This window comes from Alosa sapidissima, chromosome 22 (genome assembly GCF_018492685.1).
Source record: "Alosa sapidissima isolate fAloSap1 chromosome 22, fAloSap1.pri, whole genome shotgun sequence".
Taxonomy (NCBI): Eukaryota; Metazoa; Chordata; class Actinopteri; order Clupeiformes; family Clupeidae; genus Alosa; species Alosa sapidissima.
The window spans coordinates 14,365,046-14,390,463 of record NC_055978.1 but is presented as its reverse complement, the minus strand read 5'-3'; the positions used below and the strand labels follow the sequence as shown (position 1 = coordinate 14,390,463).

At 45.5% G+C, this 25,418-nt stretch overlaps 1 protein-coding gene across 1 annotated transcript in view; it reads left to right on the top strand.

The window, feature by feature from the left end:
- Positions 1-25,418, top strand: part of osbpl8 (oxysterol binding protein-like 8) — an 85,276-nt gene that overhangs the window by 18,084 nt on the left and 41,774 nt on the right. The window contains 2 exon segments of the mRNA XM_042078471.1: positions 2,495-2,589; positions 22,928-22,964. Coding sequence (XP_041934405.1) covers positions 2,545-2,589; positions 22,928-22,964 — 82 coding nt within the window. The 5' untranslated portion in view covers positions 2,495-2,544.

Below are 25,418 nucleotides of genomic sequence, written 5' to 3'. Positions count from 1 at the left end.
AGGATGGATTCTGTTTTTTACCCCCTGCCTGTCATCTGCTCATTGTAATGTGTCATGATAGGCCAGTGATCCCTTCACTTATTCCGGGAAAAGATGTCTCGGGGACCATACCTGGAAGCTGCACTCAGGCGTACCCATTTTCCTGTCATCTTAGGTTTTCCAGTTAACTTGACCTAGCCCACCATTTTAGGTGATAGAAGTGAGTGTCATTTAGTCATTACAGTACACAGGGATTTGGACATTACAGTTGTCAGTGTGTCACTGTGGAATTTTGAGGAACCTGATACATTTTTAAGCTAATAGTCATAAAGTAGTTGTTAAAGAAGCCCAATAGGCTGCAGATCTATTATGCAACTCAGTCAACATGTATCCATGGCTGTGGTCATAAGGACACAGCCATATGGGCTTAAGAATGAACACTCCTGTTACAGCCTGTAATAATGCATTATGTTCCACATTATAAATAAAATGATTTGTAGGACTGTTTAAATATAGGCCTATGTGTTATTGTCATTGATTGATCTTGTCGTGGCAGATATTCTCGGATAGTCTCGGGCCAGAAATTAAGTCCAAATATCTTGCCTACAATGTAACAAAAATACACCATTATAAGTGCTGAAGTCAAAAACTTATCCCAAAAAGAAGGCGCAAAAGTCCGGCAGAGTTCTGTGCAAAAATTCCTTTAATGACTACATAGCGCAAAGCCTGAGTGGATCGCACGATCGCACTCCCAAACAACAACATGAACACCAACATTTATACCCCTCCTTAGATGCTGACACAACATTTGGCAACTTCGAACCCACAGGTGGCGTTATGAAAGGATCGTTGTTCGGTCTTATCTTGGCAAGTCAGCACTATTGCTGCCAAGGGTACGAACTTTTCACCATATAGCACAAGTTCACAGGTACTAGCTGTTTTTGAGTAGAGCCCACCTCCGAAGACGTCTTTATCTCTGCATCTGCAAGGCCAAGCATGCTTTTTTCAAACAGGCTTCACCCATCCACAGTGAGACACAAAGCGACAAAGAGAGACATAGGGATACAGAGCACACATAGGGGGAATTCTGGTAGAATAGCTTCAGTATGTTAATAGTATTAGTTAAACTTGTTATTTAAAATGTTATAAAAGTATGTTAGCTAGGAATAAGTTCAGTGTATTACTTGATTATGATTGAGGTTATATGAATACATGCTTTACAGTTTCAAACTCGTTCTCTCATCATGATGTCTACAAACCATAGTGATAATTTTATACAACAATCTAAAGTCCTCGATATAAAGTGTGAAGCACATTGAAGGACCATTGTGTTTGATAATCTGCTAATAATTTATAAATAAATTTGAATTTAAACTGTGGAGAAGGAGGAGGAATGGTGTCAATGAAAAGGACTTAGTTCGACATGTTTCTGAGAGCCGGGTGAAGTTTTTTGGTCTTTCCTTTGACCTTTCCTCTGCCTCCACTGCGGTGTTGAATCCTACACATCAGAGATGAGGCACGTCTTTGTGTCTCCATTTGTTGGCGAATTCCTCACTCTGGGGTATCTTGTCTTTGTTTTCTTGTTAGCTGGCACTCTTTCGTGTGTTCAGCTGGACCTAAACACCCTAACTAAATAAAATTGAAATGTTCTAACTTCTGGCTCTTTGGGTTTATGCGATTTATTTGGTGGTGAAAGCCTGCTGGTCCAAGGAGAGGGTGGTACAGAGCTCAAATTACCTCACCTTTAGAGGTGAAGCCATCTTTGATATGAATGAGAACCTAGTCTACTGTTGTTAATTGTATAATGTTTTCTTTTCTTTGCTGTTGTTTGCTTATCAGCTATGCGCTCCCACTGTTATTGGTCTGATCTCGTCGGGGAAAGGGCTCTTTCGATTTTCACATTTTTTTTCAACATGAACTGGTTCATAACTTTATGTTTAGCTAAGATGCTGTGATGCCAGCTATCTTTTTATCTAGTCTGTTCTGTGTGTTTGTGTGTGTCTGTGTGTGGGTGAGTGTGTCTGCGTGCGATGATTGAAAAATTCAGCCAGTGTTGCCTCATGTCGTGTGATATCAGCTGAGCATGCTAGTTGCTTCTGTTTGTGTGGGTGTGCACATGTGGGAAGAAAACATTCAGAAAACACTGCTTTCCACATGTGTCTAATACTGCAAATTACACACCATGTGTGTGGGTGTCCATGCATTTCAGCATTTCGGTGTCATGAACTGCGTTTTTGTTTGAAATGTGGATATTAGTGTGCATATTTCACATTTAGTCATGTGAACGTAGTATGTGTGCTTGTGAGCAAGTAATACTGTAATGAGTGTATGAATACTGGTAAGTGTGTTTGTAACTGTTTGCTCTCTCTCTCTCTCTCTCTCTCTCTCTCTCTCTCTCTCTCTCTCTCTCTCTCTCTCTCTCTCTCTCTCTCTCTCTCTCCCTCTCTCTCTCTCTCCCTCTCTCCCTCTCTCCCTCTCTCTCTCTCCCTCTCTCTCTCTCTCTCGGCTGTTGCAGTCATGCGGGTCTCTGAGCAGCTCTGAGGGTTTTGAGGCAGAGTGGGAAAAATGGAGTCTTCTTCTGAGTCCCAGGGGGAACCTGAGAAAGCTCTGGTGAGTACACGGCAAACTGTCATCAGTATCTGTACACTCTCTCTCTCACACACACACACACACACACACACACACACACACACACACACACACACACACACACACACACACACACACACACACACACACAAGCCATCAGACAAAAAGAAAATGGCACACAGACACATTTTCACACACCCTCGCTGTCACCCTCACTGGCTTGCCAGGCATTCCCTGAGCTCCCATTGCCATTTGGTGGCTGACATTTGCACCAACCCTGACCCTCCCTTCCTCGTCCCTCCCGGGTCACGACTCAGTGTCTCCCCCCTTCACCCCCCCCCCCCCCCCCCCCCGTCATGTCCTCCTTTGCTAACGCTAAAGACAGTGGAACGTAATGAGGTCATTAGCATTAGCCGCCTGCCTGCCACGGAAACATGTAGAAGTGCTCGCGCTAGCCTAATGATAACCAGCCAAGGGAACCAAAGAGACAGCAACGCGTAGCTATTCTTACTGTGGAGTGCCATTACTTGCTATGCTAAAGATATTACAGCCCTTTAAAGTCACTTAAGGTATCCTAATGAGACAATGAAATGTCATTGGTGGCAGGCAGTCTGAGAACAGGAGAGAGATGAGGAAGCTGTGGGTCTGTGCCAGTAAATGTTAAACTATTTGAGTTAATCATTAAAAGGGTGTCCCATTGCAATTCTGAGGTACCCTGATCAGTCAAAGTAGAGGAGGTTTTCTTTCAAGAGGCTGAAGGCAATGACTAGGCAAATATGTTGTCCTTTCTCTCTTTCTGTCTGTCTTGTCTCCATGGGGTTTGTGGTCCTCTGTGACCTTTTACTGGATGGCTTCATTTGACACAAACACGGTGGGGGCCTCAGGTGTTTCCCAGATTGCCCCAGATGCCATCCCTTTGTGCATCACACTAGGGTGCGGGATCTCACACACACACACACGCACACACACTCACGCACACAGACTCACACACACAGACTCGCACACACAGACTCGCACACAATGGCAAAATAATCATAAACGAACACACACATATACACACTCACAGTTTCTAGTTATCAACCGTTCTCTCACCACACATGCACAAACAAGGACTCTTTCTACATCCTAAGTGTAGCTCACTAGCACACATCAGAGCTGGTGCTGTGCCTCGGGAGCTGCAGTAATACGACACTGGCACAGAGTTTACCTTCAAAGGGCATGGTCACAACGGACATCTGATTTCTATGCAGTCGAGGTACACATTCTCAGGCTTCGTATTACCTTGGTAAATCCTTGAAAAACGCCGCATAAATACACAGTGGAGATATACAGTTGGTGTAGACATTGAGAAAAATCCTTTGTGTGATGTGCAACAGACATATTGACAGCTTTGACAGCTGTATCATTGCTTCCATGTTCTGTGTCGGGTGTGTTTGTGTCATGGTGACTGAGTTAGCAGCCGACAGACTCTCCCAGTGTCAGGCCTCTTGCAGCAGAGAGCTGGGTGCTTGGCTGCAGCTAGCGGCAGCATTGGTATTCTAGACATCTTTGACATAATGCTACCCAGCTCATAGGGCACATGGCTAATTAGAAGGATGACTTCTGATGACTGAGACGACAACGGTGATAGCCTGTCTCTGTTTCTGCCTTTCTCTTTTTCTCTTCTTTCAACCCCCCATCTTTCGTTCTCTCTCTCTCTTTCTCTCTCTCTCTCTCTCTCCCTCCCTCTCCCTCTCCCTCTGCGGCTCCCCCAACTTGACACCTTCACACAGTTACAGATTCAATAGATTATTGTGTTGGAAGTAATTTCTCAACAATGAGCTCTTCAGACTCAGGGGAAGACAATTCTTTATCTGACTCAGTTGGCTGGTATTTCACTCCATTTCATCTGACTGAGATGGCCTGTATGTTGGACTTGTGTTTGGCTTGTTTTGCCTCAGCCTGGCACCCCCTGACCTGCCAGCAATCAGTTCCCCATCATCACTTAGCTCTTTGCTTCTAAAGATTTAGTGTAGATGGTGCAAAACTGTACTGTTAAAGTACCCTCAGTCTTTAAAAGATGCTTCTGTTGGACTTCTCCATTGGCAGAGTGCAGCGGTAGTTTACTGTAAGTCGGCTGCTGTAGGGTATGAAGTACTAATAAACAATCAAATCAAGTTGAGAAGTCTTGGACAGTCTGCTTTATGCTTAGCAGTTTCAAGTATGGTGAATGCTGCATTTTTTATGAGCTCTTATCACCCTTCATCTTGACTCCTTCTTCTCCATTACTGATGACATACCCCCTCCACCAGGGCTGGATCTTTCATTGTTTACAGCACAATAAGGCTTTAATTGATTGCCTGAGATGCAGCAAATTGCGCTCTGAATAGGAATCGACAAAATGGTGTTACTTCCCTGCTCAGGGTTATTTCCATCAATCATGAGGAATTGAATTCACGCTTTCTCCTCTCTTAGTCATCAGAAAAGTGTGAGACCTACTGGTCATCTTTATCGAAAAGGCAATAATCTTTTTTTCTCCCTCTCAAGCATCTATGTCCACCCAGCTGAAAAACCTTTATTTATGTATTTATTTGTTCATTCATTCATTTATTTATTTATTTTCTATGTAATTTAATTTCCCATTGCCCCTGAATATCTTTTTTCCCCTCTAAGCTGAACGTTATCAGATGATTTTAATGCGGTCTACCCTTTCAGGCTTTGGTGTTACTCGGCAGGATGCAGCCAAGCATGGCAATGATCCCGCTGGTGAGGCGCTAACGGGCTAATGCTAGCTTCTGCCGCCCTCCAACCATAGCAAGCGACCTCGTTACCCCACAGGTCGATATTGAGTGGCAAGTAGATGCCATCAAAGGCGATGGAAGCCGTTAGAGCTTGTGTGTGTGTGTGTGTGTAGAGGTAGAGGGGGTGGCAGCTAAAGATTAGGTGTTGAGTCAATGAGTCATGACCTGGCATCCCCAGACTGTCTCCACCGTAGGGAGGTTTAGAACTGTAACGGAGCTGCATATTTATCCTCTACAAGAAACCTTCGTTTCAGACCTGTCACCTAAGAATAAGGCTCTGAGAGATGTATGATGACATTTTTTTAACTTGCTTATAGAATTGTTGAACTTGGTGAGTTCATGGATTATAGTTCCTTCTTTCTCTCTGTTGTATACAATACATTCAATTGTGTGAGAGGATATACACTTTGTTTGTGGGGAAGTGTAATATCCTTATGATTGCAGCTGGGTATTTATATTCTGGATATGATGCAAGATTTGTTGTTTGTACTGGTCTGTGAAACTCTGCTGGTCTTGTCGCTCTGAGTATTGTGTAGCAGGAAGCTGTTTTCCTGTTGATAAGAAGCAAGCCTGAAGGCCTAACATAAGCTAAACAGCAGTGACAAGTGCGGATGAAAATGCAGACGGGATCCTGCAACACCACCACCACCACATGTAGTCGCCTGTTCTTAAACAGGATGTAGACAGGCTGTAAGGTCAACCTCACGGCCTCATCACCGTCCATTGACTGTTCAGGGAGATGAATGATGGTGCTGCTTTGCAATGCCAGCTCTAACCGTGCACTGCACTAGACAACATGGCTGCCACCTAAATGTGCCGAGTCATGTGGCTTGACGTGGCGATGGCTGCAGCGACAGTGACAAGTCCCAGCCTGAAGGAACCAACGAATCAGTAAACCCTGTACATCAGCATGCTATGGCCCCAAGTGTATAGCAACGCATCTTCATTATTCATTGGAGCTGTGCTGGTGTTTTAAGCCAATCGTCAGAGTGCGGATCGGTGCGGCGTAGCGGGTGGGGGGCGGTGGGAGGGTGGGGGGTGGAGGTCAATCATTTATCCTGTCCCGCTGCCCCTATCGACTATATCGTAGATAGATGTGGAATTGGAGCAGTGTTGACCTGCTAGGAGTGTGTTTGTGTGTGTGTGTGTTTGTGTGTGTGTGTGTGGGGGGGGTACTTCGCCATTGCTCTGACACTCATCACACCCTCGATCGTGCTCGTGCTCACCCTGCCACTGAGTGCCCTCTCAGCGAGGGCTTTTTTGGAGGGGCGTATCGGGGAGCGAGAGTAAGAGCCTGTCGGAGGATGACCGCAATGCTGATGAAGTGTGGGGTAAGCCAGGTCTTACCCAGAGAGACATATGTGCACATGCCCTGCGCAAAGGCATCACTCCGCACCCACTCTGGGGCTAAAATCATTATTAATGAAAATGAATGATGAAGCAGAGAGCTGCTTAAATTAATTAAACATACAGTATTCCTTTATCATTAAGGATAATTGCCCATTTGGACTTTTTAATGGCATGACCTGTTGTGTAGGGAAGGCATGTTTTTTTTTTCCTCCCCACTTTTATATGCCTAGAAAATAGATGTTCTGGTCTTCACTGGATGAGTTACAGGAGCTTGTTCAGCACAGTAGACAGAGTGAGTAGAAGCTTGTCCTGCACAGTAGGCCGTGTGAGTAGAAGCTCATCCTGCACAGTAGGCCGTGTGAGTAGAAGCTCATCCTGCACAGTAGACAGAATGAGTAGAAGCTCATCCTGCACAGTGGACAGCATACAATGAGCCTCTTTGGTCCAGCTTAACACCTCCCACCAAACACTTAAAAAGCATTCTCCAGATTCTCACCACCATACCCATTGTACACTAGAACCCATGGTAGCGCTTGCGGATGAATAGCGATGGTAATTTAGCCTGAGAAAAGAGAAAGTGTGCACAAAAAAAACAAAAACGGCCGGACCCTGTTTTATTGTCTGTCAGCCTGGGGAGGCTACTTGCGTCATGAGTCGTCTTGGATCTTCTTCGGGGGCCTCAGAATGCGGCAGCTGGCATTCTGGTGCAAATGAGCTCCGCCAGCTAGCGCGACAGGGCTGGTTCGGGGGTGCCAGGCGGGCACTCCTGGCCGGGCGCTTGGTGGCATGGGGACTGGAGGAGCTCTTAGGTCTGAGCTGGAACACTTTATCCCCTCCTACAGCTCGCACTCTGTCTTTCTCGCTCTCTCAGAGCTCAGTGAGAGTGTGGGAAAGGCTGGCGTTTTGTGCCTATGCAAATTGGCTTTGCCTTTTGTGTGTGTGTGTGTGTGTGTGTGTGTGTGTGTGTGTGTGTGTGTGTGTGTGTGTGTGTGTGTGTGTGTGTGTGTGTGTGTGTGCTCGTAGCCATCTATTTAGTTACAGGATGGCCCTGTATATGTGAGCATATATTCTTCGGCTTTAGGATCTGTGTGTGTGATACTTTTGTGTGTTCCTGCAAAAAGAAGAGAAAATGTACTTTCTGTTTCCACTCGGTGCTGTCCCCCTTAATTCTGAGTTCAGGGAGATTTAAAGTGAGGAAGATATAAGATGGGGAAGAAAAGGCAACAAGAAAGAGATGCCAGTGTTTTGATCCTGGCTAACCTTCTTTGTATTTTCTAACGACCAGACCGGTCTGGATCAGTATCGCTATGGGAAACCAAATTGCCTAAATTAACAGGAGCGATGGACAGTTTGGGTCTTATATTCGCCAGAGTTTCAACAGTAACCATGGTGATAGTGACATCATTGAGAACCTGCTTCAGACTTTATCTGACTCCCTAACCCAGTTGAATTCAGATTTATGCAGGTGTAGTTTTTGAGCTGGTTGTATGCACACCATGACTAGTGGGACAGTGTGTGACCTCTTCAGTTGGCACTGTTTTCTTTCATGACGCTGGTACAGCCATTTCACTATCATGCCATTGCAGGTGATACAGTACACGGGCACAGTACATCATGCTGTCCACATGCATTCATATGTTCTCATGATTTTTATGTAGTGATGCAACACGTTGTTGTGTCTTTTTATTGTCATAGCAACTCTCTTTATGTTTGATACAGAGACTTCCATATACTGGGAAACTGTTATGGCAAACAATATCACATACAATTTGTATGCAGTAGGACATCTGTCATTAAGTGAAGATGGCCACTTAGGCTACAAATGATGATTTGTTCTTGTTAGGTGTGGGTTTGGTTGTGACCTTTTGACGATGTGTTGTAGACCAGTCAGGAAAGGAAATGAGCATGTGACCTAACCATCTGTTCTTCAGCCTCTATTGGGAGGAAAATACCTAGCTTTACCTTGTCTTGAAGCTGTGTGTGTGTGTGTGTGCGTGCATGTGCGTGTGTATGTGTGTGTGTGTGTCTGTATGTGTAGGTTAGATAGCGAAGCAGACTGGTGGAGGAAGAAATGACCCCCTTGAAGAAGAGTAAACACTGTTGTTTAATAGCAAAGCCATTAGTCAGGATCACATTTCTCACACAAACTGAATTTTCCACGGGCTCTCTCTCACACAAACACACACACACTCACACACACTCACTCATACATGACACACACACACACACACACAGCATATTTCACAGGACATGCCCTTGCTTTCATCACCCCATGGTTATTACCCAATACGCCTATCAGCTCGATTGAGAAATCAAGTTGGCTGCAGGCAGACACACGACTCCAAGATCCTCCCATCGCCCCACTTCCCCCTTCTTCTTCCTAATGGGCACACGCAGCTCAACCAAATTAGCCAGCGGTCTTCTGCCTCCCAGACCTTCACTCAGGAGCTGACAAAGTTCCTGTCCCGGAACCTCACAGTTCCCTACTTGGGGTGTGTTTCCCAAAACCATAGTTGCTAACCTGTTAGCAACTTAGTTGGTTAGCAATGGGAAATTGCATTGCAGTCAACAAAGTTGCTAACTTAGTTAGCAACTATGGTTTTGGGAAACATCCATGATGAAGGAACACACTTAGAAGCCTCTCTCTCCAAAAAAAAAAAAAAAAAAGCAGAGAGTAGAGAGGAGTCGCGTGTCGGCCGCTCCACAGCAAAATGACCAGTCGGCCATTTGCAAGGCAAATGGAGAGTTCCCAGGGGCTTTGGAGCCGTTTCTCGGGAGTTTGTGGGACGATCAGGGCTGTGCTGCTGCATGGCTCCAGTGTCTGTCAGACTCTGTTTGCTCAGGGTTGGGCATGTGGTTCAGTAAGCATCTACCAAAGTAGTTCATACCAAAGGGGCGAGAGACACAGAGGGAGAGAATTAGAGAGAGAGAGAGAGAGAGCGAGTGAGAGAGAAAGCGCACACGATGCAAGGAGGGAAAGATTGGGCACTTACTCGGACGTGGGAGTGTTTCTTAGTAGATGGAGGAAGAGAGAGAGAGAGAGAAGACAGAAGAGAGACGAAAAGAGGAAGAGAGAGGTGCAATGTAATGACGAGCGAGGTGTTTCTGGAAACGTGTAAGAACTTTTGGTAGTGCCTTCAGTGGCCGTGTTCACGCCGTGTTTGTTTTTCCATGATGGCAGGGGGAAATGATGCCATGTGTTCGGCCCACTGGTGCAGAAGAGGTGGAATTAAACACACACACACACACACAGGGCTGAGGGAGCGATAGAGAGATTGCATTGGGGAGAGATACACAGCGTGCTGACGAAAATGGAATGTAAACAAGAGAAAAGACGAGGGAGGACCAGAGTGGCCAGAGGAGAGAAGAGAGGAGGGGCTGTGCTGGACAGAGGGAGAGAGAGGGAGAGTACAAAAAGAGGGAGGGAGAGAGAGAGAATAACAGGGCACTCGTGCTCTCTAGCACACACAGTCACTTCCCCCTCCCCTCCCCTCCTCTCTCGCTGTCTCTCCTCCTGCCCCCCCCCCCCCCCCCCCCCCTCTCTCTCTCTCTCTCTCTCTCTCTGTCGCTCTGTGTGTGAGCTCAGTTGCTCTGAGTGCTCAGCTCAGCTCAGCTCAGCCACAGGAACAGCAGCAGCAGCAACAGCCACATCGGCAGACACAGCAGCAGCAGCAGCAGTGGTGGCAGGCACAGGCAGCCCGAGTGAGGTAGCACTTTACTTAGTCCTTCTTTCCTCATTCTCTCTCTCTCTCTCTCTTCTCGTCCGCTCTTTGCTCTTTGCTCTTTCCCTCCTTACTATCGGACAAAAGGCCCTGGTGGGTGTGAACACTCACCAGAGGTCCCCTTCGTGTGGCATAGTCTTGGCTTTAACGGTATGAGTCCAGCGTGCTTGCTTGTTTATCTGACGTGGGTATGGCCGTCAGGTTGCTTGGCTGGCTGGCTGGCTGACTGGCTGACTGGCTGACTGGCTGGCTGGCTGGCTGGTTTGTTGTTGAACTTGTGGTGTGAGCAGTTGGTGGAGTGACTGAGCTACTTCTGGCTCTGAATAGTAGAAGTGTTCTCTTTCCTCTCTGTCTTTCATACATAAACATGCCTGTCGACTCTGTGTGTGTGTGTGCTGGGGGGTTGGGGGAGCAGTGTGATGTAACAGATTGCCATAGAGTAGTGGCACAGCTGAGGGCTATTCTCTGTCTGGCGTTGAGGGAGAAATGGAGATGATGTTGGGAGCCATAGGAGGGTGATTACCCTCCTCGAAAAAAACAAAACATGGATGACAACAATCAGCTCAGCACTCAGCTTTGCTGGAAGGCTGATTGTGTGTGTGTGTGTGTGAAGGGCATGAGCATTAGGAGAGATGAGAGAATGAGAGTCAGTGAAAGAGAAAAAGAGGGGCTACTCTACCTGTGTTTTGCTGGTAGGGGACTTGTCAAATCCAGCAGTCTGTCAGCTCCTCCTCTCTCTCTGTCTCAGGAGAGCCTCTAACTGCCTCTCTGATATTCTGGAAAGATCCGGAAGAGTCGGTTGGCTATGCCTTCCCGCCTCAGGACAATAGACCATTCCTTTGGCTGTCTGAAAGAATACAAATGTTCACCATACAAACATACAACGGAATGTGGAATAGTATCTGTTGACTGTGTGATCTGTGTACATGTCAGTTAATGTGTGGCAAGATACACCATCAGTGTGTGTGTGTGTGTGTGTATGTGTACGTGTATGTGTATGTGTCACAGCTTTGGGACTGAAGCAGCTGCTCCCTGTGTAGTAATCAGCTTGTTTTCACCAAGTGTACAAATTGATTTTGGTTATTTGGCTGTGTGTGTGTGTACATCCACACTCACATGGTCAGATCACAGCCACTTTGCAATGCACCTCTGGATTGGGTGACATCACACCATGGTGTCGTATACACACACCAACACACACACTCCACCTGGGCAGCTTCTTATTGGTGCGAAACATCATCACACCATATTGGCTGCAGCGTGGCTGTATGCCTCAAATATGCCTCCTAATTCAATTTGGGAACGGTAGACAAACATGCCACCAGTTGCCCGGCGGTTTGGAGTCGCTCGTGAACCGGACGGCGAGATGAACAGCATCTACAGTATACTGTTTACTGTGCTGGGGCAACTGTTGACCCTCTTGTTGACTCAACAGTCTCCGGTTTAATAGTCTGGCTTTATGACCACGGGTCTAAACAGCTGTGCCTTCCGCCTTTGGGGAGTAGACGTGACAGAGGTGTAATAAAGACGTATCGCCATAATGCTACAGAATGCCGTTTATGTAGCAGACACTTCTATCTTAATCAACTTGCAACAGCTCAGATTGGCCCACATTTTCTCCATCAGTGTGTTTAGCCTACTTCCTGGGTCTTGAATGAGTCCATGACCTTGTTGTTGTTAGTAGCTTGTTCCAACCACAGAGGTTTGTACGATTTTCATCTCTCCAAACAGTCAGTCTGTAGGGACCCTATAGACCCTTTCAACAAGGTAAACAAAAACAATGCTTGAACGTTCTATTTGGGCCCCAATCTACTTCCTCTGCATTAAGATAACATATGGAATGTTAAAAAGGAAGTCTTGTGGGGCCAACTATGATGCTGATAATGGAACCCTCTTGAAAGGGTCCATAGAATAGGCTATTCTTTGATTTAAAAACTGCGGCGCATGCTGCATTTACAGTGCCGTCCGAAGAGTTTCGTTTTTCTGTGCAAGCGCACAGTCGTCTTCAGAAGTGCTGTTGAAAGCACTGAGCATCAAGATTGCCACCACAGTAACCTCACGAAAGATGGTTGTGTGTGTCAGGTGACGACAGAGCGCTGGAGTGTACAGATGGCTGATTGAGCTTTGCTTCCTGTTATGTTGATTAGGAGTGGGACAAAATATCAATACGGCAATATATTGCATGACTTCTTTTTGCGGTAAGTTATTGATATGTTGCCACTAAATATCAATGTTTTTTTTTTTCCTAAAATAGTGAATTTTACAATTCATATTCTAAATTGACTCATTCACCAATTCATGCATTTGAATAAGTATTAACACTGAAATGTGTCTTTTAAGAAAGAAATCTGTTATTTCTTCAGAGGCAGGCTATATTGCTGGTTAATTTTAAGAGGCACTAAGCTAAACCTTTGTGCACTTTGTACACTGTTTCATATATCTTGAGAAATGCAGTGAATAAATAAATGCTTACAGCGTTTTGCCTTTTTATTCTTCACTAAATACAAATATCATGATTGTAGATCAGTCTTTTGCAATGTATTGAGTATTACTGAATCGTGATATCATTATTGTGATCAGTACAGTATCAATGACAGTATTGATTAGTGAGTTACTTTGTGATTCCCACCCCTAATGTTGATTTGCTCTGGTGGTATAAGCTTACCCACACACACACTCACTCACTCACTCACTCACTCACTCACTCACTCACTCACACACTCACTCACACACTCACTCACACACACACACACACACACACACACACACAGACTACTTGAAGACACACCCTTTATAGCGTATTGATAATTTAAAAGGCTAGAAGTGGATGTATACAGTGTTGGATACTTTGGTATATTTCCATGGAGACAAGATTATTTTTCAAGCCACGTTTAACAGAGATCTTTGTGTCAGTGTATAACGTGAGTGTAGTATGTGTGCATGGATGTGTGTGTGTGTGTGTATGTGCGCTGCGTGGGTGTGTGTATGCTGCGTCGAATGCGTGGGTGTTTGTGTATCTGTTTGTGTTGGACTGGAAACTTGTGGTCCAGTGTTAATGTCAAACCGCGGGGCTGGTGGAAAGGCTTAATGTGTCCGTTCACATCTCTCATTGCTGTCCCCATTTGTTTTTATGGCTCCTGCATCACTCGTATAAATAGGCCTGTTCCCCTAGCAGTCACCCTGGTTTCTCCTACCTCTCTCGTCTTTATAGCTGTCATTTCCTCGCATTTTTCCTCTCTTTCTCTTTTTTTACATATCCCCCTCTTTGTCTCTGTTCTCTTCCATTAACCTCTTTTTTTTTATCTTGCTCACTCTGTCTTCCTGATGCGTTCATTCTCTTAGTCTGTAAAGCTGGGTGAATTCCTCATTCTGATTTATCAAGTTTGCACTATGCTTTTCATTGTAACCTCTTTTTTTGGACCTTGCTGTGTGTGTGTGTGTGTGTGTGTTTGAGTATAAGTAGCAGGGAGACACATTGTATGTGTGTGTGTGTGTGTGTTTGTTTTTATTAGAGCGCAAGAAAGGCTTGGTGTGTGTGTTTATGTTTATATTTATAAAAGAGATCAAGACTGACTGTGTGTGTGTGTGTCAGTTTTAGCTGCCATCATCTGCAGCCTGTATGTTGAATGAACGCCAGACCCCGGTGAGGGGCTGAAACACTAGCCTCTCCTGAGATGGACATGCTATAGGGCCTCGGCTCCCACCACATCACCTCACCCCTCTCCCACCCACGCCCCCCACCCACAACCCCCCCACCTCGGCCTCAGAGCCTGGGCCACCTGAAACCACCCCACTGACCCCCCCCCCCCCCCCACCACCACCACCACCATTTCTTGACTGAATAAACATCTAGTGAGACCTCTGCGACAGACACTCCACCATTGTCTGTTGTTGAGACAGACAATGGTGGAGTGACTGACTGAGGCGTACAGCAGGACAAGCCTCCAGAGAGCCAGGCCAAGCGTGGCCTGCTTCCTGATTGACTCCGCACACTTCCTGCATGCGTCTTCCTTTTTTTCCCCCTCACGAGGCTCTGACAGGCGTTAGATGGTGCCAGGCCGTCTCCTTTGCCCCTCAGTTTAATGTTTAATGTTTGCCCCTCTTCACCCCCCCCCCCAGCTATGTGCCCAGCTTGTCCACACTGGCACGAGGCTAATCAGTCACCTAGGCAGGCGCTAGCTCAGGCTGCCTCCTGCAGAAGTCAAATTGGTGTTGGCACTGGAGGCGTGCTGGATGCTAACCGGCTGGATTCTGGATGCTAACGGGCTAGTGGGGCTTTTGCCAGCAGACCTCTGTGGGGGTCTGCTGACACACACACACACACACACACACACCTCTTATTCCAATCTTCTGTACTGTTTTCTTATTACACCATAGCCTCTCTCTCTTACTCCTTCATTGGCACTGTTCATATCTCTCTAATCTCTCACAGATAACTGCATCATATTGTTTGGACTAAAACACACACACACACACACACACACACGCACACACACACTGAACACACACATTGAACACACACACTCTTACTGTTACCTCCAGGAGCTTGCTGGAGCAGCTCCTATTTAATCTCTCACGGATCAGAGTGCCTGTGTCATTGCCCTGCTGCATTAGAATATCCCCGTGTGATATGTGAACACCCTGTCCCTGGTTGAGGCGCTCAATGTAATGGACTCTCTCTGAGAAAAGCGTTTTCTCCAGCACGCTGCATAATTCAGATCAGCAGTACCGGATACTGGCCACCCAGTGCGATGCATGGCCGCTTTCTCTCGCCTTTCCTTATCGCTCTGATCTTACAGCTTTGCCATTTCGTAAGTCTACACGACCCCTTAGGTGTGTGCGTGTGTGTGTGTGTGTGTGTGTGTGTGTGTGTGTGTGTGTGTGTGTGTGTGTGTGTGTGTGTGTGTGTTCCCATCTTGTGTTGTCTGCGCTGCTTCTCGAGTTGTTGTTGTTTCTGCAACGCTGCCACTAAATCTCAGTTCACCAGTCAGTTCCCACGCCCTCTCCCCTTTCCTCTCTCTGTCTGTTTCTTCTCATCTCTCTCTGTCTCTCTCTCTCTCTCTTTCCCTTTCTCATCTCTCTCTTTCCCTTTTTCCTCTCTCTCTTTCTCTCTCCTCCCTGTGATGTCTGGCCTCAGCTGGTCTGAGCCTTATTGTGCCGCAGTCTGCAGCGTGTCCTTGCACATCACTCTTGTGCACACATCACTTCTCCTCCCAGACCCCTGTGAACCTCAGTCACCTCCCTACCCACCTCCCTCTGATGCTCCACTACTCACAGATGCCTTATTTACTATCTGATTTGAAATATCATGGTAGGATGTTAACTGCGTTTGTTTGGTGGCCCTGCGCTGTAATGACAATTGAGTTGAATCGCATCTACTAATCTTATACAGATGTAATTACATGCCACTGTTTGAGTCTAAGCTGCTTTCGCTCGGGTGAACTGTCCAGTCAGTTGTGGTCAGGAGTCTGGAATTGCTTAGGCCAGCACCTGAGTTTGCAGAGCTCAGTAAGACCCTTAAAATGAGCTTGAAGTGTCCGGAATTGTGCAACGCACTGGAAACTGTTGGGTTGAGTTGAGGGTGCTCGCTGTGTTGGTTGGACCGATGGGTTGCTGCGGTGCATGCTGCATCAGTCTCCATCCATCATTCGTGCACTGGGGCCTCTCTTGTCACGGGGCACTTTGCGCTGCCCACTGTGGGTCGGCGCATTTGATGGGGAAGATTCTTGAGCATGTTTCTCTTTTTGCATTCTCTTTCGGTCAGCTAGTTGTCCATCCCATGGACGGTCAGGGGGTCGTGGCTGGGCTGGAAAATGCTTGAACAAACAAAACAAGGGAGAGATAGATGGGAGAGAGAGAGAGATGGAGAGAGAGAGAGATGGAGAGAGAGAGAGATGGAGAGAGAGAGACAGAGAGATGGAGAGAGATGGAGAGAGAGATGGAGAGAGAGAGGCAGAGAGGTGGGGGGAGGCAGTTTTGTCATTTAGCATCAGTGTCGAAATGTTATTTGTATGTATCAGCTTGTCTCTATTGTCCTTTGTTGCTGTGGTCTGGTAGCCACCACCGAGTCCTCTCCAGAAATGAGTTTGAATACACTGGACAGGGGTAGAGTACAGTCAGGTTACACTAGAACAGTCCCACATTCATATTGATGTTGTAGGTCAAGTTCAAAAGCATTTTGTATAGCTATTGTGTTTTACAGGAGAGTGCCTGTCGCCTAGTCTTTCATGGTCATTTTTATGTACAAGCTTGACAAGATTTCGTCTTTTAGGCTATTTGGTCTTGACTATACGTATGTAAAGTGTGTGTGTGTGTGTGTGTCGGTCCATAGAGTTTTTTTATGGCCCAGTGAGCACTGTGTTGAGGCTAGCATGCTGATAAACAGAGGAAGCAGAAAGTGAAGCATTCTGGGATGACGTGGATCACTCTATGGCCAAACAAGGCAGCCACGGGTAGACCAACTGAAGTAGGTGCGGGGGAGCATAGATAGGTTCTCAGATCCTATCATTCCTCTCTCTCACCAACATCGCCTGATTTGGCAGAGCTAAACATCATGCAATCATACCACACCCCAGAGTTGTAGGCCAGGTACTCCCTGTGTAGAGTTAGTATGTTCTCCACACAGTGTGACTCAGCAGTTCTAATTAACCTGGCTGGCTACTCATTTGCTCTGGAGAAAGTGCCGTATTAGAACCCAGTCAGCCAGAACTCCACCTGAGGGATAAAAGCACTCTGAAGGCGCCAGTCATGCCCTCTGCACTCAAGGCACGCAGTAAATGAACATGTGAAATGAAGTTGGGTGGATGTGCTCTGTTGGTCACTTGTTAATGAGCAAAGTTCAGAAAATATCAAGAGAATAACAACTTGTTAACTAAACCGCCCACATCAATTATTAGGTAGTTGGAGTAATTGGAATATACTATCGATCAGTTATGTCCAATTATATCTTTCTTTTTTTCTGTATTGCGAGTGATCAGTTTAACAAGATATGAGTAAGATGAGTAAGTTTGCTTGCTGTATGTATAGATATTAGTGGTCTGTCACATAGTTCACCGTAGTCTTTTCCGGATGTCGGACTTTTCCGGATGCCCTCTGGATTGTAGCTGCTAGTAGCAACAAGCCTTTCCTGTTACATCAATTAGACCTAGCTGCACTCCTCATACCATTGGACATTTTAATTGCCTGTGTTCTGCACCTACAGCTGTTGTAGACAGTAGGCCAATATCCTTTGTTTTTTTCGTCTTCATAATTTTCTGTTTTCTGTTTATGATGTCTTCCTAATTTGATCAGATTAGGGAAATTCAGCACTACACTGTGTGTGTGTGTGTGTGTGTGTGTGTGTGTGTGTGTGTGTGTGTGTGTGTGTGTGTGTGTGTGTGTCTGTGTGTGTGTGTCTGTGTCTGTGTGTTTGTTACAGAACAGAAGTGAAAGTGGGAGTGTAAGGAAAGAAGTGACTCTCACAGAGTTGTTTTGGCCGGTAATTTGGCGGATGAAAGTGAACGCACTAAGCCTCTCTCTCTGGTCCCAAACACACACACACACACACACACACACAAACCACAAAGGTAAGGAGATTACAGAAGGAGGATTTGGAGATGGACCATCCCACCACCCCACCAACCCCCACCCGCTCCTCTCCTCTCCCTCTCTCTCTCTCTATCCTTCCATCTCACCCTCTGTCCAGTTTATGGAATAAGAAATCCACTCAAAGGCATAAAGAACAGATCAGGTTATGAAATCAAAAAAGGGGATCATGGGTGAATAGCATCCATCTCCCTCTCTCTCCTTATGTGCATTTTCCTTACATGCCTGTGTGTGTGTGTGTGTGTGTGTGTGTGTGTGTGTGTGTGTGTGTGTGTGTGTGTGTGTTTTGCCTCTGTGTGTCCTTGTCTGAGAGAGGCGATGTAAAGGAAATGGGTCATCCGGGCGCTGCGAGTCATGGCGTGGGATTGTGTAACAGGTCATGCCATGGGGCCTCGGCATGCTAGTGCTGCTTGTGCTCCCGTGGTGGCAGAGAGAGAGACGTGGAGGCTGAGCTCACATCCAGCCTTTCAATCTGACCGAACCCCCGCTACATATTATACAGGCTGAGCGAGGGTCCATTGGCACAGTTTTGTCTTGACTTTTGAGTTCGGAGTTTATATATCAGTAAAATTGTGTGTTTGTGTGTTTCTATTTGTGTGCAAGTTGTTGTCACAACTAGGCCTGTACCATAGAGGCTACAAGTGTATTGATTCCATGTCACAAACTAGGCCTATAACGATACTATAGAGAGCAACTGACCGAAATTTTGATCAGACGTTATGATCGAATGATAGACCAGGGAGTATACTACTGTAGGCTCATATTTGAAAGCTCACTTTTACTCTCTCTCTCTCTCTTTATTTCCCTCTCCCTCTCTCTCTTTCTCTCTTTCCCTCTCCCTCCCCTACACCAGACGGTCTGTTCATCTGGATTGTGGCTTATGGCTTAATGGAATTAGAGTTTTTGATTGAGCTCATATTGAAAGGATTTTTTATTACAGTGTGGACAGCAGCAGTTGCTGTGTGTGCTTTTGGATAGCTCATCTTTTTATTGTTACAGTTTTCTCTGCTTGGCTCGACTGCAGAATAAGCGCTAGGCCTACACTCAAAGTTCATCACCATGAAGAAGTTTAACTTTGAACTCATTGCCTCCATGAGGCTATGTGACTGGTGGGCACTTTAAGTTAGGCATATTGCTGACTATCCCCATGTAGGCTAAAAACATACCATTGGAGTAGCATAGCCAGCAGCATCGAGAAGCCAGACATACAGGACTCACTCTAAAGTCTGACTAAAGCTTATTTAATAACTGGGCAAAATCTATTTGCTAATTTAACACTATAAGCAAGATCCAAAGTGCAAACATCGGTGGTCGGCTCAATGCTCCCATACGCCACACAAAACCTGTAGTTCACACACAAAACACTTTGCTCGTTGCCTGACCCTGCACTTTGGCCATAATTTAAATTAAGGCCTGTGATGTTTAGCCTAACTCCCTAAATCTTACAGTCCCTGGCATGTGGTTATATTCTGTGTCAGACTGTGCAGGATGTAGCCACAGACTTAATACTGTTGTTTTGATTGAAGCCTGCGTCCCTTTCAAACAGTGTGTATTTGGCCAGGCAGTCTTCTGACTAATGCAACCTAAAATGCTCCCGCCAAAGCTTAGCCTGACTGACTGCGTAGTTTTTAGTGCAGGAAGTCCTGGCAGTAGCGTCTAATTCTCCCCCTTGTGTGCGGTCACCTGCGAAGCGTGTTTGTCCTGGCCTCCTCCGCAGGCTACTGACTCTGGGCTTAGCCGGTGCCCGCAGCTACTTGGCCTGGCGGAGCCCCCATGAGCTGACGCCAGTCCAGCGTCTTTTTGTGCGCTTGCCAGCCATGTTGCTGCCACCTTGCGTGAACGAATGGCGGTTGGCACGGGGCTGCCTCAGTGGGGGGCGATGGGGAGAATACTGAGTGGGATCCCTTAGCGTCAGCGGAGCGGAGAAGAGAAGAGAAGAAAAAGAAGGGACAGAGTCTGATGGCAGAAGAGAGATATTGTGCTGCCAGTGTTTTCTTTTTAAAAAAAAGTATTTGGTTGCAAGGTCGAGAGGGTTTTTGAGATATCAGAGATGTTATGGAGAGCAAACTTTATCTGTCTTTTATGTGTCTGTTGGATTTGTTATATAGGCCTGTTTAAAGATGTACGTTTATATTGATTCCATTTATGGGAAGGATGTCTCATTCCAAAGTCTGTTACATAATTACAATTTCTCAACTATTGGTTTATACATTTACTTCAGCTATGAGGTGAATACACGGGGGCAGTTAATATGGTTTTGGTTTTTTAACTGGCATAAAACACTGTCCTGCGCTTCCTAATACACAGGAAATTACTGTAACATTAGGCCAAATGACATTTTAGTCTGGTTTCTCATTCCCATTAATTGTTAGGATATTCTGTCAGAGACGCAGGCTACTTCTGTAAATGTCAGAAATCTCACAATGACATTCCAAGGTCTCTGTGTGATTACCATAATTACCCGTGAGCAATCTCTTCGTCTCTGTGTGTGTGTGTGTCTCTGTGTGTATGTGTGTGTCTCGCTTGCAGTCCCTCCATCTCTCTCTCTCGGCTTTTAATCTGGGCCGGCGATCTATTCATCTGAACATTATCTCAGCTGCAAATTGCATATGTTCCCTCCTGGATGCTGAAGATGCTCCCGAATGCTCCAGCCCCTGCCTCGCTTACAGACGCTCGTCCTGAAGCCAGGGTTCCCACGCTTGGGATATCAGGCAATTTTGAGTGTAGCATGTTAGAATTTATCAAGGCATTTGTCAAAAGCAATATTTTCCTTGCAGTGTTAGTCTTTATTGGATAATTTCACACCTTTAATGTATCACATGGTTATTATCGTTAGCCAACTTTTTTTTGCACCCATTTATCCTCCTTCTGCTCATCAACAAGATGCAATCACTTCAGGCAAGATATGTATGGGTGCATTAGTCCAACAGGGATGTGATCATAATTATAAGCAGTGCAAACTTTAAGTTCATTAACTTTGCATTCATGACAGGTCATGGTAACTCCGCTTTTTTTCTTGACAGGTCATGGTAACTCAACTTTTAGTGAAAGTGTGGGAAAAGTCAGTGAATTTGACCGGTGACTTAGAATGGGAACCCTGAGAAGCTCATCTGCCATGTTTTCTCACGTGGGGTGGGGGGTTCTCAGTCGGTCCCTGTGTGGTCCAGGAGGGTTTTGGGCCTGTGGCCGCCCCTGGGGAGGTTGGCGGAGGCTAGTGTGGCGTAGCAGAACTGAGCGCTGATAACTGAAGATGGCTCACAGATCAATCAGGCAAGTGCGTCCTGCTTTGGAAGAAAGACACCGAGAGAGAGAGGCAGGGATCAAGTGGCGATACACTTTCACAAAATGAGAAGGCGCTGGAGAGCAGAAGCTGCTGGAATATTGATGGGACTCTTACTTTGTTTGTTTGTTGTTGTTTTCGTTGACTCCACTTAGAATGATTGCTGCTATTGCAGCATTGAACAGTAGGGCTTGTTCCATCACTTTGACTGATTTTGCGAATTGCCTACGTTGCATTTTTCTCTGTACAAATTCATTGTGCATTTATCCAGAAGTCTTCATATTTTTTTTTTTTGTAGTTGCTGCCCGGGAGGTTTATGGGTAGGATGCAAGGCTTTCTCTCCTATAGCAAAGCATTACTAAAAAAAGCCTGGGTCTTAGATCCGAGCGAATGCAGCTCTTTGATATTGCTTTAAGCCCATTATGCTGAACTGGTGTTGCTATTTTTAGAACAGCTGCTTTCATACACAGTGTGAAGCCAAAAAATTTCAACGGGAGTGTCGCGTAGCCTAACGTGAGGCAGCAAGCCGAGCTGCCTGTCAGGTTTAATTAAATTGAAAAGCCAATCTAGTGCTGGCGTTTGTAAAGCTTTATTAATCAAACGATAACCCGCACGACCTCCCTATAATCAGCTTTCTCTCATGGGGTCTGTGTGTGCACACGGCATATAGGGAATAAAACAAGGGGGAGGGACTTAAAGGGTGAAAGGTGCAAAAGCCAATGCGGCTCTCTGAGAAGTCTCATGATGGGCAGGTGTCTCAGCCTGTCAGAGCTATGCTCAAGTCAGCTTCAGTAGGGAGACATGCTTTCCTTTATGTTACTGTCTCTTTACCTCTCTCGTGATCAGGGCTTTCTCTCATAAAGGCACACAGACACTCACTCACTAACACAAAATGTTTTGGGTCAGGTAGACTCCCTTTTTCTTTCATCATGTCCTTCACTGTTATGCTCTCTTTCTCTCACTCTCTTTATCTCTCTCTCTCTCTCTCTCTCTCTCTCTCTGTCGACCACACTCTTTTGTGCCACGTAGCAAATTCCTGTAGGTAGCTCCACCTCACCTTCACCCCCCCCCCCCCCCCACCCCTTCCCAGTGCACCTGTTAATCTCATTTAATCCGGCTGTCCGGAGGAGGCGACGGTCGGGAATAACTGGCTGGTGTGCCTGATGTTGTTGTTGTTGTTGATGATTTGTTGTGTCTGTCTGCCATGTTTATCCCATCCTCCTCCTGTTTTGTGTAGCGTGGCAGCATAAGACTGTCCCTCTGTGCCCACCGCGCTGTGGTGTGGCACTGCCAGGCCTTTCTTGTTTTGTTGCTGCTGTTATTTTTTGTTACCTTATTTATGTTTGTCTTTTTTTTTTATTGTTGTGCTTTATTATTGTTGTTGTTTGTTTGACTAATGCTTCTGTTCTTTTTTTGTCTTCCTTTTGTCTTTTCTTTTGTCCTTGCTTGTTGTCTGCTGCCACCGCCACCACCACCACAATGACTTCACCAACCAACCAACCAACCCACCCACCAATCAACTTCTGTGTGTGTGTGTGTGTGTGTGTGTGTGTGTGTGTGTGTGTGTCCACTTTGACCTTTGTGTGTGTGTGTGTGTGTCCGTTTGTCTGTGTGTGTGTGTGCACCTGTCCACCCTCCTCTAGCATCATGCTGAGATCAAAGAACCCCCTGGCTGCTCAGGTAAGGTGCCGATCTTTGTGTGTGTGTCTGTTTTTGTGTGTCTGTGTGTCTTTGTGTCTTTGTGTGTCTGTGTGTCTATGTTTATGTGTGTGTACGCATACTTGTTTATGTAGAGAGAGAGAGACAGACAAGTACAGTGGGCAGTGCTTCGACTTGGCCAGCTTCACTCGCGGTCCGCGCGGGATCACGCGGTATCACGCGACTTTAATTTGTATTTTTCCAGTGAGACGCTGCAACAACCCAAACAACCGGTAGATGGCTCAGGTGAGCAGGGTGTCTCGTAAAAAGAAATGGAGCCTGGAAAACCGTACAGACTTCACTACAGACTTTAGCAGACTGGTTTAGAAATAATTTAATAGCCAGAAATATGCCTGCCCTGCCCTAATAAAGAAATATTTGGTTAACTGCGAGTGAATCCCGTTTGCAGCCGTAGAAGAAACGCAGGACAAATTAAACATTCTGGTTTTCTCCTAGTGCAACGATGATAGACAGACATCATTTGGACAAAATATAGAGCATATTAACCTCCGTTGCTCAGCCAAATGCTTTCCTGTTACGTCCTGTTATTACGGAGTTACAGGCGATAAACGATTTTTGATGGTCACAAGTTTACTTCATTAGCGGTTTATTTTTTTGATTATTAAAGAGTGTTTTTCATTTAAAGGTTTGACTTCGTGCTTATTCAGTAGAGCATGTAGTGCTCTTCCCAATCCCAGACATTCACATTGCATGTTTGTTTGTAATAGATGCAACCGCGAGATAGGCTACTCGTTTGACGGCAATGAGTTGTTAACAGACATGAACCAAGACATATACTGTAGCCCAGCAGCAATCTAGGGACTGTTCGTTATTTATTGAAGGGGCCACCGGAGGAATTTTGAGTGCTTCAGTCAAAAGTTGCATGACCCTCCCTTGCCTGCTACTAGAAATTGTTCAATTGTTCAACATTCTTAAATCAATCTTTCCCGTGAGCACAAATAATCATATGTGATTAATAATATGACAAATAATCCCTGTGCACGGGAACCAAAACAATGCATGCCAACTTTTTCCGTGTTTCTCACATATTTTAACTTCCCCCCCGCTGTCTTGCCGTTTTAATCTTTACCCGTAGAATATCCCATATTTTAATACTCTCATAACAGCCCTGCCATCGGGCCTGTCTCTGTGTTGCCCTGTTGCTACCCATTGCCCTTCCAACGAAACAGATGTCTTCAAATCATCGTTTTCCTTGCTTGAAGGCGAACTTAGAGTGATGTTAACCTATTTAAGTTTAACGGCGTGATTGTGGTGAGAGCACGATTCATTGGCGCTTGCATGTTCGGCCTTATGTCTACAGTATGTCCTCAGCTGAAAGGGCACTTTTTCAGAGCTATCTGTGGGCAGCCTCTTCAAACACTTGTTTGTGTGTGTGTGTGTTGTGTGTGTGTTGTGTGTGTGTTGTGTGTGTGTTGTGTGTGTGTGTTGTGCGTGTGCGTGTGCGTGTGCGTGTGCGTGTGCGTGTGTGTGTGTGTGTGTTTTAAAAAAAAAAAAAATGCAAAATGTGGCATAAGAGGTTGTCTTTGACAGTTGGAAGAGGGCATGGGACAACTGAATGGTGTCAGTCAATGAAATCAGACGTCTTTTAAGTATGTAATAAGCCCAAGAATGTTTAACGTTACAGTGATTTGAGAATAGGTTAGGGCCATTAGCGAAGTCCCTACAATCTCACTTAGGCTACGGTCTCATTTGTACATTTGTGGCCTATGTGCTTGCAGTTTCTAAAACTGTTATAGGCCTATATATTTTTATAAAGTTCATACTATACTTTTTTTTGCTTTTCCATCAGCATGTATTTGAGTGCATACATTTTTTTTTGCTGTAAAGAATATGCTGAAGGAAAATACAGCCATGTCATTTGTATCTGTCATTTGCTCATTTGATGATGTACTGGGTATTTCTGGGTACACTACATCCCTTTAACTCCAACTGACCTTATGGAAATGTGTCTGGAAGGTGCTGTCTTTATCCGTCCATCTTTTTAATGTGCATGATAACTATTCGGATCAGAAACAATTTATTCCGTTAATGTTACCCTGACAACCTTGCGTTTTGAGCCCACAGCTGATCAGAACTATTTCCTAGGAGAATGTATATTTTTAACTCGCGTAGCACAGTGGATGGAAACCCACGCAGATACGCACATTTTTTACTCGAAGATACGCACATTTTCATGAATGCCTACAGAATATGTAAATGATCTGAATGGAAACAATGACTGCCATGCTCGCTTAGTAAGTCTACCGACTGACATTTAGACAGTCAAGATTTAGACAAGATAGTTCTGGCCTATTTGCTTACAGTAGATTGTGTAGCATTTTGATCCACTTCATGAACACTCTCTTTTTAACAGCCTAATGTGACCTTAGCAAGACGACCAAGATTGCTAATTGAGTGAATGAGTTTTATACCTTT